This window comes from Pristis pectinata, chromosome 1 (genome assembly GCF_009764475.1).
Source record: "Pristis pectinata isolate sPriPec2 chromosome 1, sPriPec2.1.pri, whole genome shotgun sequence".
NCBI lineage: Eukaryota > Metazoa > Chordata > Chondrichthyes > Rhinopristiformes > Pristidae > Pristis > Pristis pectinata.
In genome coordinates this window covers 45,486,771-45,499,502 of record NC_067405.1, presented here as the reverse complement: position 1 = coordinate 45,499,502, position 12,732 = coordinate 45,486,771, and the positions used below count along the sequence as shown (strand labels likewise).

Here is a 12,732-nt window from a genome sequence, read left to right as displayed (position 1 = left end):
AGCCACTAACACTGGTAAATATAATAAAAAAAAGGGGAAAAGTGATTAAGAATTGCTGAATGTCTATAGTTATTTTGTGTAAAAAGAATGAGTTTATTTTGAAATGAATATTCTCCACAAAGACCATCAAAAATAATCTGAAGACAAATTACTACTAGTTAGTACTGTTGTTTATCTAGATTGTAGAATTGCAGAGTGAAGTTTTTGTAATAAAAATAGATTGCTGACAGTAGATGTTCAGGACTCCAACAGCTGACAGCACATCATAAATATGAGGCAAACTCACCTTTTCTGCTGCATTAGAAACTAGTGCAGAATGTAACTCTTCTCTTTGCAGCCAGCATAATCAAAGACCCCACCCACCCAGGACATTCTCTCTTCTCTCCTCTTCCATCAGGTAGAAGATACAGGAGCCTGAGGGCACATACCACCAGACTTAAGGACAGCTTCTACCCCACTGTGATAAGACTATTGAACGGTTCCTTTACACAATGAGATGGACTATGACCTCACGATCTACCTTGTTGTGACCTTGCACCTTATTGCACTGCACTTTCTCTGTAGCTGTGACACTTTACTCTGTACTGTTACTGTTTTTACCTGTACTACATCAATGCACTTTGTACTAACTCAATTCAACTGCACTGTATAATGATTTGACCTGTACAATTGGTTTGTAAGACAAGCTTTTCACTGTCCCTCGGTACAAGTGACAATAATAAACCAATACCAATACACTGGCACTCAGAGCTTGCTGGTCTTTGCGTGCTGCTCTTCTGGCCTTGTATCAATAAAAATCCAAATCTGGCTCTTCCCCTCCCCCACCCCACCATAGTTCACACAAAAATTTAAAATCTTAATAGAATACGCTAACCATTATACGTACTGAACCAGGATACAAGCCTACCTCCACTGAGCCTTGTTCTGCAAAAAGGAGTTGCACTGGTCTGGAAGTTTGCTGTCATGTGACATAGTCTCGAGAGACCCCAAAATCTGCTTAAAATGTGGCCTTTTCTGTAGGAAATTGAAAAAACAAGCAAATGCAAATGCCTTAATCAAATTACTTCTTATTCAGTGCAGTATCATCTATAAATTTAGTTTAAATAAAAGATGTATGACAGCAATATTTGGGGCAAATCCTTTCACCCGGTTGAAATATCCAACCAATGATGCTTCATGAAGCAATGAATGATGATATAGTAAGTGGTGTTAAAATAAAACATAACGTTACATGGGTAAGTTAAAGAACATGCAAAGCTGTGGCAGATGGATTTCAGAACAGGTCAAAGTGAAATCACCTATTTTGGACCAAAGCAGATATATTATTTAAATAGCAAGAATAGAAATAACGGTTCAAACAGATTTTAGGATTATGCTGATCATTAATATGCATTAGTAAGTTACTAAAGAAAAATTGAAAAGGCTCTACCATGGAAATGCAGTGCTTTCTATGCTGTTTACAAATGAGTCTATACATTCCAGCTTTTCTTTTTAATAGTATCAATAACAGAGATCAATATTGAAATGTTAATTATTCTTCTTTTCCATTAATTACAGAAGAATAGCCAATGAGATTCATTGTACTACAGTTTCTATATGAATGTCTGAACCACAGGCTTCTCACAGTAACACTGTTTCTGGCACATTTCTTTTTCAGGTCAATTTATTTCAAACTGTCATGCAGCAAATATCAAAGCTGCAAATGCAGAATATCAGAGGTCTACAATTTCCTTGGCAAAGTCCACCGAGTTCAAAGGTTCTATAGATCTTTTTACGTTAAAAGAGCGCAGTTGATAGTAAATGTGCACTCTCCTGTTAGCAGCTGCACTCATAAATATGAACTTCATTATTCTGACAGCAGTAGACCATGTTTGTGTCCATCTTGCAAGCTGCTGCCAGATTTACTGGCTACACTTCTGGTCTAATAAATGCAAGTCACAACATAGATGTCAGCATCAAGAATACAGTGCATACACACTAAATGGCAAAGATCTTGTCAGTAATTTTCTGCAAGAATAGCACTTGATTTTCAGATAATTGATGCTGATTGTATTTCTACAGGAGGGAAGTGTACAGTTCTATTTAGTAATATTGGCCTTGAGAAGGATAGTGGCAGCTTCAAGATGTGGCATACTGCTGATCGTGGCAAGCTGCCCAATTAGAAATTGATGGAAACAAAGACCTAGAGTGACTTCATTGTGCAGCAAACATGCAGAGGAAAGCAGGTCAGCAATCTCAAAACAGCCTCCTATGGCTCATGGAGCCACAATATACGAGTAATATAAATGGTAGACAGCAGTCTGTGAAGTTTTAAATAATCTAACAGGATTAGAAAATAAAAGTGCCATTAAAAAAGCACGTTTGAAAAACACAGCTGTTTTTTCTCCCTTACACGTTGGTACATTGCTCTGGCTCACAATTTGTAATTTTAGGAACACTGCATTAGGTGTTATAGCCAGAGGGGAGGATTCACATGATAAACGGTTACAAGTGACAAATTCATTGACACTTAAAACTGAAAAAACAGGTGAAAATGGACACAAGTGTAGTGCTTTGTTATTAAACCTTTAATACAGATGACCCCCAGGTCACAGCTGTTCGGGTAATGGAAATACCCTTATAGAATTCACAAATCACTACCCAAAAATTTAAGATACAGAATAAAATCCACTCCTCTGGAATTTATGTGAAAAAAAAGTAAATAAATAAACAAAATTTTGTTTTTCTAATTTGCATCTCTTGACACATGTGTGGGTGACACAGTTTCACGTTACAGAAAACTGCCATATTTCTGGAAACGCAATCCTTCTCTAACAGAGGGGAAATCTGCACACCAAAGACACTTTTATATTCAACATATGGTGGCAAGATAGGGCTCTCGAATAACAATCCATGACCACTAGGCAAAGCTTTCAATATTTTATTCATGGAATAAATGGACAAATGGAGATTGATGGCAGCTTTCGGAATCAACAAAGAAGTTTTTCCAAAAGCTCCAAGATATGCACTTGATAATACCATAAGTTGAGGAGGAGTCCACAGCAATGACCACCCTCACCCAACTCTGCTGTCAAAAGCATTCTCTCAGTAAGAAACAGCACACAATGCCCTGGAGGAACTCAGCAGGTCAGGCAGCATCTATGGAGGGAAATGAACAGTCAATATTTTGGGTCCAAAATGCTGACTGTCCACTTCCTTCCATAGATGCTGCCTGACCTGCTAAGTTCTTCCAGTGCCTTCTGTGCTGCTCCAGATTCCAGCATCTGCAGTCTCCTGCCTCTCTCAATAGGAAAGATGATTTAAGATCTCAGTACTTACTTTGGGATCTGTTTCCCAACACTGATGCAATATTTCTGCAAAGCTGGCAGGACAGCCCCTTGGAATGGTCAACCTCTGAAGTAAGAACAGTGATATATTAACAAGTGAAAGCGTACAAAAATATTTAAAACACATTCACACAAGCCGAGAGTTTCTCTCTCTGTTGTGACATGATTACAAAGGTGCCAGCAACCCTCTGGTTTTCATTCAGCTAATCAAATTTTGATTGTTTTCACAGAGTTTGCCAACTGCAGAGAGCAATACAATCTCACCTGAAGTCAACATGTGCAACTTTTGAAAAGATACTCTAAATGCTAATAAGGATCAAATGAGCTGACTGAATTTCTCCCTAGTAACCTAGGGGAATAATCCAATTGTTATCATCTATGTACATAAGGAGGTAAGAGTCAGAAGCAGGGACAGTTTATACATCCCCTCAAGCTGCTTTGCCATTCAATGTTCAAGGCTGATCTAATCTTTAAATACAAGTCACTTTTCCTGTACGTCTCCCCAACCCAGTATCACATAACTCTCTCCCTCTCAGATTTGAATATACTCATTGACTCAGCATTCACAACTCTCTAGGATAGAGAATTTCAAAGATTCACAGCTCTCTGTGAGAAGAATTTCTCCTCATCTTAGTCTGAAGCCACACTTTGACACCCCCAATAGTTGAAAACATCTTTACAAAACCTATCTTGTTAAGCCCCTTAAAAATGTTCCAGTAAAATCTCTCATTCTTCTCAATTCTTAAAGCTAACGCTACTCAATTTTTCCTTATAAGACTAACGAAATTCAAAATTGGGACATTGAATCTAACGAGACGTGTAAGTGGCAGTCAGACAGCATAGAAACAGGCCTTCAGCCCACCGAGGCCGCACCTACCATCAAGCACTCATTTACACTGATCCTATACTAATCCCATTTTGTTTTCTCTACATTCCTCTCAATTGTGCCTTCCCCCCACCCCACTCAGATTCTATCACTCACCTACACTTGAAGGGCAATTGACAGTGGCCAAATAACCTACCAACCTGCATGTCTTTGGGATGTGGGAGGAAACCAAAGCACTCGGGGCGAGGGGTGGAGAGGGGGGAAGACATGCAGTCACAGGGAAAGCATGCAAACTCCACAGGGACAGCACCCGAGGTCAGGATTGGACACAGGTCTCTAACGCTGTGAGGCAGCAGCTCTATCAGTGCCCCACTGTCAGCACACCAATATGCTTTATTTACCAACCAAACTACCAAAGGACTACGAAGCTGGAAAATAATTTCTAAAATCAAATGTTTCAGGGGATTAGGTGTGCAATTTTTTGCAGTTATTAGTGAGAGGCAGTATGGGATGGGGGTGGGGGGGCACGTCAGAGAGAATTAATGCGCTAAACTCGGCCATTAAGATAGTAGTACACTAACTCCCCTCCCTATCCCAGCCATAATGTTTCCAATAGCAGATACTAAAATATTGTCCTGGATTCAGGGTCACTGATCTTTTTTGTAAATGGACCTGCTGTTCTCTACAATCAGAAGTGCTTGTTTTTAGAAACAATAATATCATAAACTACAAATTAGAACATAATCCTTACTCCATGCAGCATGCACTGAAATGGAACACATAAACTTTCCTCTTCAGAAAACCCAGATCAAAAGAAACTGACTGAGACAAGCTGTGGCTGCAAAACCAGAGCTAGGATGTTTTCCTTTTCATGAGGAAATCAATTTCCTATAGCTGAATAATAAAATGATGCAGACCTACTAATGCCCTGCATACAATCTCACTTCAAAGCTATTATTGTAAAAACAAGCTAACAGTCATTCAAAGAAAAATAACTGCAAATAATACTTGAAATTAAATAAAGTATGGATAGTTAAAGGTCAATTGAAAAGATATGGGTTAATATAACCAATGGTCACTCTTTGACAGAAGTAAATGTTAATTAATAGCCTTGATCCAACTGTGTTCTACTGTTTTTATGATGGATGATTAGTCTGTCTTTGGAACTCAGGTAAGCAACATTGGTGACCGTCCCTGCAGATTTAGGTTCAACAATTGGATCCCCTGCAGAACCACTCATGGATTACAGGGGTGGGAGATAAGGCAGTGTTGAAGGTATGCTGACAAAGAGGCTGCAGGTAATACTAATCAAGGGCTGAATATGGCAGCGAACTAAGGCTCCATTTTGAATGGAATCTTAAAAGGAAAACAATATAGTGGGGAACTACAAACCTGAATGCATTTAATTATGAAGACAACAAAATAAAAATCAGATCTGCATTTCAGTATGCAGTTTATTCACTTTAAAATAATGAACTTCAGCTTCAGTAAAAAGAAAGACTAGTACTTTGAGAAAGTCATTCCTAACCAGGGTATCCCAGAAAATTTCAAATGTATAATTACTGTTATTGTTTGGATAAAGGAAGCTCTTATGGCCAGAGAAAGCACAGATACTGTTACAACATGTAGGATGAGATGTAGATATTCAGCCCCTTGTGCCTGTTCTGCCATTCAATAAATCATGGTTGATCTTTCACCTCAGTTCTATTCTCCTGTATCAACCATATATTTCTTAATTCTCCTCCTTCTTGCATCTCCTCCAGGTGGATAATTTGTTATTAACAAACCTCATCACCACCTTACCTCCACCCTATCACAAACATTCCTTTTTCCCTCCATCCTTCACCTGCACGAGACATTAACTCCATTTCTCTCTCCATAGATGCTGTTGAGCCTACAGAATAGTTCTGGTACTGTTTTTGTTATGGGTTTCCAGCATCTACAGATTTTGGTTTTTCTGTTGAAATATCTTTGACCCTAAGGTGTTTCATCAGCTACACTGTATCAATGTTTTGGGATCACAATAACTGACCATGAAGAACTATCTTCCTTTGTGCCAGGTATGACCCCACCATTGGATAGTTTTCCTCCCAAACTCTGATTTCAGTTTAACTAGCACTTCATAGTAGATTGACAGATGTCTTAATACCAAGGACAAGTATTCTCATTTTTCAGTAATTCAGCCCATGTCCAAGTTCAAACCAAGACTGCAAAAAGGTTTGGGACTGAGCAATCCTGGCAGTACCTGAATTGTGCACTGGTGACCAGGTTACTGTGAAGTGCTTCTTGATGGTGCTGTTGAAAACTACTCAATCACTTTGTTTATATTTGGCAGTAGACCAAAATGGTAGTAATAACCACGTTGTGTTTGTGCTGTTTTTGGTGTTCCTCCAATGGCTAGATGCTTGCTTAATTTTGGAGCATAGCAGCACTATAGCCAGGAATGTTCTGAGCTGATTTTTCTTGATATCACATCGAGCAAACAGCATAGCTCAACTGCGAGAATCTGTTGGTGGGATTTGGTGCCTTCTTTTCACACTCAAGTGTTGGGCCTCACCTCTTGTGAGTGAAGATGTTCAGGGAGCCACAATCTCTTGACATTTGTCTAACATTCCCACAGCTGACAATTGATGTGACAGGACTGCAGAACTTTTATTTAATTATCATAGAGTCCAGCCCATCGGATCCAGGCAGCTCCCAGTAGGGGAATTTCATGTTCCATTCCCTATTCTCTCTCATGTGCCCATCAATTCCTCTTTTCCCACTTCCCTACACTTAAAGGGTAATTTACAGTTGCCAATTAACCTAGCTGCATGTCATTGGGAATGTGGGAAGAAACTGAAGCATCCCACTGAAACTGGCCTCAGAGGGCAAGTTCAAACTCCACAGACAGTCTGGAACAAATCTGGGTCCCGAGAGCAGTAAAGCAGTAGCACCATTTGCTGCACTATGTGCTGCCTTTTGGCCTGATCTGTTGGCTAAGAAATCATGTAGCTCATTCCACAACATATAGTTTCACTGGCACATAGCCTTATGCTGTAGCAACATCAGGTACAGTTAAAACTGCTCTTATAGGCTATTACGACATAAAATCGTGGTGAAATACAATTATAACAGTTGCTAATAGCTGGTGCCTTGTGGATGCCCAGTTTTAAGATGCCAGATATCCTTAACTTATCTCAGCACTGTGGCAATATAACATTTCACAATGGGAAAGTGTCCACAGTATGGGAACAGAACATCATGTGAACCATCTGGTAGCCACACTTAACAATCCTGTCATGGGCAGACTCCTCCATGTTTGGGAATTTGGTAAGGACGATATTAAGGTCATTTTATTACCATGAGATAATTCTCTCATTACCTGCAGCAACCTATTTCTATTAACCATGTTCTTGATATTCACCAGGTCGGATTGGTGGTAAAGAAAGCGAATGCTATGTTGGCATTCATTTCTAGAGGTATAGTGTACAAAAGTAAGGAAGTGTTGATGAGGCTCTACGGGGCACTAGTGAGGCCTCATTTGGAATACTGTGCACAGTTTTGGGCACCATATCTTAGGAAAGATGTGCTGATGTTGGAGAGGGTTCAGAGGAGATTTACGAGGATGATTCCCGGAATGAAAGGGCTTACGTATGATGAGCTTTTGTCAGCTCTTGGACTGTACTCACTGGAGTACAGAAGAATGAGAGGGGACCTCATAGAGACATTTAAAATGTTGAAAGGGCTGGACAGAGTAGATGTGGTCAAGCTGTTTCCCTTGGTGGGTGAGTCCAGGACCAGAGGGCACAATCTTAAAATTAGAGGGTACAGGTTTAAAACAGAGATGAGGAGAAATTTCTTTAGCCAGAGGGTGGTGAATTTGCGGAATTCCTTGAAGGAAGAGATAGATAGATATCTAAATAGTCGGGGTATCAAGGGATATGGGGATAAGGCCGGAAATTGGGGTTAGGTTTTTTTTTGCCCCCCCCCCCCCAATTTCTCACTTCTTTTTCTTTTTTCCTTTTCTTTGGAGAAGACTCGATGGGCCGAATGGCCTACTTCTGCTCCCTTGTCTTGTGCTCTTGTGAACAGACATGATCTGTGGCAGCATGACCAAGTCATTCTTGGTATTGGATATTGATGACAGCTAGTGAACATATAGTGCCCACTGTTCTTCCAAGTGAGTTCTATATGGATAAATAGCAATTCATCACCTGAGGAAGGGGAGAAGATGGTCATCAACAAGATATCTTCTTGCTCATCTGACTGGACTATGAGACTTCATAAGGCCCACAAGTCAACATTGAAGAGTTGGAGTCAACCCTCTTGACCAGTGATTGCACACACATTGACTCCGTCTCCTGGGGATAGGAAAGGACTTACCCAGAGGTGGCAAAATGGTGTCTAAAGTCTTGGTTGATAAGTAGAATTTCAAGTGAACAGGCTGCTTTGGTAGCATTTGTGGAGAGAGGAAAAGAGTTAACACTACAGATCGATGATCTTTCAGAGTTTACATGAGTTTTGATGAAAGGGCATTAACATATTGGTTTCTTTCTCCAATAGAAACACACTTAACTGCTGAGTATTTTTAATCACCTTGTGTTTTAGTTTCACATTTCCAGCATCAGCAGTATTTTGCTTTTTTAAGTCAAGCTACTGACTACCTGGTCTACGGTACAATTCTTCAAACTCTGGTACAAGACAAAGACAGAATGAACACAAGTAGATTGCACCAAGGATGCCTTTATTGGTCCAAATCAATGTCTAGTTTGCAGTGCAGTGGCTGGTCTAGATTTGTCAATCACTGCAGCAGTTTGATAACACTGAGTGGTTTGTTGGGCCAATTCAAGTAGTAGTTAAGAGTCAACTGGATTGACTTCGAATGTTTTCATTACAAATAAACCAGGCCTCGCAAGGCCAGGTTATTTTTCCCTTTAGGACAGTAAATCATGTTAGGTTATTGAACTAAAGCTCTATACTTCCATCCTTCTTAGATACAGAATTCTAGCTGTGAAATTGCCACAATAGTGTTTGAGATCCCATTTTGTGGATTATCGATTGAGGCCTCTGATTTATATATTCAGTAAACAGTCATTACAATATGATGTGCATGTACTCATGGTTGAAAGTGAGAGATGTAGTCAAAGAAACAAAATCAATGCATCATTTGAGGAAAAAAATCAAACAATGTTTATATCAAGTGCTAAAACCACTTACGAGAAGTATGAAAAATAATTTTAAAGGATATTACTGTACCTCATTTTTTTCCACCACTAGCCAGGCCACCTGTAAGCCTTCAAGACCTTTAAATGGGATCTCCCGTGTCAGCATTTCCCAAAGAACCTGAAAAAAGCAAGTCTTTTAACATCTACCTAATCCTAAAAAATACCATAAATTTTAATATATTTTCTCTTTGTAGAATACAGAGTGATGCCATCTCCACACTTCAGGAAGAATGTCAAGGCCGTAGGGTTACTGCCATTTTAAAAGCAAATATTTCTTAGAAAAAAAATAGACCGAGGCATCAGTGAACTTTGTGAATATCAGGGTTTTGCAATGTTCGCAGGGAAGACAGGGCTCTTTTGGGCAAGGCAGAAATGGTCCTCAGTGTTGACTTCTATTGCTCAAGATAATCATCCGCTTCTTTCCATTTATTCATTCCAAGTAGACATTTGACCAGCTGGGTTTAAGCAAGTCAGCTATTAAGATCTGCCAATATTTTCCAAGAAAACATTCCTAGTCAGCATGACTGCAGATTCCCTCTGGCTTACAACCCAGGAATTAAGAACCACCCATTAGCTTCAAGAATGAATCAATCACACCAAAGTCTGGTCTACTGAATCACAACCATTAGTGGCCTTCTAAATGGTGCTTAAAGTTGAGCTGTTTTTCAAGCACAGCATCCCCCCACCGCACCCCCCCCCCCCCCAACCAACATGCAGGTTTTAAAATTTGTTCAGTGTGATTTTTTTCTTAATTTACGAAGAAACTGTAATCACACCAACATATTTAGTAAATGATTCTGCATAGTTTTTCCGTTGAGAATGTCTTTACATTAAACTTTATTTATACAGCACGGTAACAGGCCCTTCCAGCCCAACGAGCCCACACTGCCCAATTACATCCATGTTAACCTACTAACACATACGTCTTTGGAATGTGGGAGGGAACCGGAGCACCCAGAGGAAACCCACGCAGTCACAGGGAGAATGTACAGACTCCTTACAGACAGCGGCAGGAATTGAACCCCGATTGCTGGCACTGTAATAGCGTACGCTAACCACTACGCCAACTTCAGTTTTCCCAATAATTGTCTCTCATAAGTATTGGCTTGATCTGAATAAAATGTGCAGCATAATTTGCGTTACACCTACCACACCATAGGAGTATGTATCACAGGTTTCAGCCACAGGTAGGCTCTGTATAACTTCTGGGGCCATCCATGGAAAGGTCCCCACCAGGCTCATGTGTGTCGTATGGGAGTGAAATCTTGAGGCACCAAAATCACATATCTAGGAGAAGAACAAAAACAATTTGATAATCATTTATCTTTTCAAATTATTGGGTTTTGAAACAGCCTCAGATAAAAGACTTTAATAGCTCACCTTTAAAATTTTGTCTGCAGCAAGCACCACTAGATATATCGTTAAAATAAAATGAGAAACATTAGATATTATTTCAAATAGGAAGTTTCTACGTTCTATGCATATGAAATCAAAATATACTAAACAATCCATAACATATCAGTCATTTCTGTGGGGAACTGAAGATTTTCCAAAATATTATTCTAAAAACATTGAAAGCAATAAACTGCAGACATGAATCAATTTGCAGTTATAAAATTTGTTAACATTTGCATGATTTTCTAATTGTGAGCTTCCTATTTTGCTCATTTACATTAATCTGCTTTAAACAAGCTTTTGACAGGCACAGGAGAGTGTTGTGAACAAAATCCATTGATTTTCCTTCACTCTGGGAAGAACTCGGATTCCACTCTGCATCTCAACAAAGTCCTTCAACTGTAGTGAATCTGTGAGAGTAGTTTTCAGCTTATGTACAGCAACTGATGAGTGAAAATTGGAGGCAGTTCTTCCACCAGACAATTCCATGTTTCTTTGTGAAAATCCCCAAACCCAAATGGTAGAACAATGTTAAACCAGCAGCAGCAGTAGCATCTTCTGTTATGTCACCGGTGTAGTCAGTTGATCCTGAATTGCACTGGTGGACTTTCCAGGAAGTCCAGTATGATCTTCTGCAAATCTCCCAGCTCTTAGGCAGCAAAATTTGCCTACTACTCCTCCACCACAGCAACCCCAGAGTAATTAACTTTTATTTTTTAAATTTGATTTAATTCATTTAGTTTAAATGGGCAATTGTTTTCAAGTGTGTGAGGTTACTTTTGAGCTTTAACTTTTAAAATTGTTAATAAATCAGAAATTTTATTTTTCTTAAACTGTTATTTGATGTTTTTGAATTTCAGTGATGGCGTTGACAGCTGGTGAACCCGGAGGTGGGGTCTAACTGGTTGTCAAAGCCTTTGTCCACATAGCTGACTAATTACAAAGAGAGCCTCTGTACTGCATTACTCTGAATTGGGGCATATTAATATAGACATTCCACCCAGGATCAAAGTGGAAGAAACAGTGGTTCAAGGATACACTTCTGCTGAACAGGATTAGGATGCAACTTTATGGGCAGCAGGACAACTGCACCTCATGCGTTTACTACTGTCATTCTCCAAGACTTCAAACTTAAAGCAAAATTCTGACTTTATTCTTCTGCAAGGCATAACACTATCATGCTCCTTTAACACAAAGTTACAGAAAGAATATTATATATTTGTTTGTTTACCATTTCGCGATTTGAGGTCCCGATGGATTACTTTTACTGGAGCGTCCATATGTAAATAATGCATACCTATAAGAAAATAATGAAGTTGACTTTCATAGGATGCCATCACAATAGATTCAAGTGTAGCAACTCAGCAAGATGCAAGGGTAAGTTGTTAGAATATACAAAAAAGGAAGACATTGGACACTGATTTGTTGAAATTCAACACATTGAGAATGGTTCTGATTGTTAGGCCATGGATGATGCAGAAATCACTCCAGAGGGAAAAATGCATCAAAGACAAGAGTATTGGAAATACAAGGCTTGACCAAATGCTGGAAAGAATTAGAAGCCTGGGGAGGGTCATGAAAGGCTGATGGATCAATGTGTTCTTGTTTTAGAGAGCAAACTCAGGTCAACAAAAAGAGCAGTAACATGAAATGAAGACAATGAGGGAAAAGTGGGGATGGGGTGAAGTTGAATTAAAATCTGATGAGGACAGGAGAAGGATAAAGGATATGATCATGGTTAAAGGAGAATTGTTGGTAATTTTAACCAAAGTAAATTCAGGGCTGTCACACACATTTGTTTTTCAACAAAACCACCAGTGTTTAACACCTACACTAGGAACTCCTACTTAATTTGTCTCTAACCCAGGGGTCAACATTTGGAATTGGAATTCCAACATTGATAAGTTAATTGATCTATGCAATGAACTAATATGAGATAATCCATCTGAACTCATCCAGGCTTTTCTCTTGTCAATAT

General features: G+C 39.3%; 1 protein-coding gene across 12 annotated transcripts in view; it reads right to left on the bottom strand.

The window, feature by feature from the left end:
- Positions 1-12,732, bottom strand: part of LOC127578264 (mitogen-activated protein kinase kinase kinase 20-like) — a 101,971-nt gene that overhangs the window by 66,352 nt on the left and 22,887 nt on the right. For all 12 annotated transcript variants that reach the window (XR_007957508.1, XM_052030145.1, XM_052030098.1 and 9 more), the window contains 6 exons: positions 11,986-12,051; positions 10,740-10,768; positions 10,509-10,646; positions 9,391-9,477; positions 3,319-3,393; positions 908-1,014 (listed from right to left, as the gene is read on the bottom strand). Coding sequence is in view for 11 of the 12 variants with exons in the window: in XM_052030145.1 (XP_051886105.1) it covers positions 908-1,014; positions 3,319-3,393; positions 9,391-9,477; positions 10,509-10,646; positions 10,740-10,768; positions 11,986-12,051 (502 nt within the window). In the remaining variant the exon portion in view is untranslated. The remainder of the gene's footprint in view (positions 1-907; positions 1,015-3,318; positions 3,394-9,390; positions 9,478-10,508; positions 10,647-10,739; positions 10,769-11,985; positions 12,052-12,732) is intronic.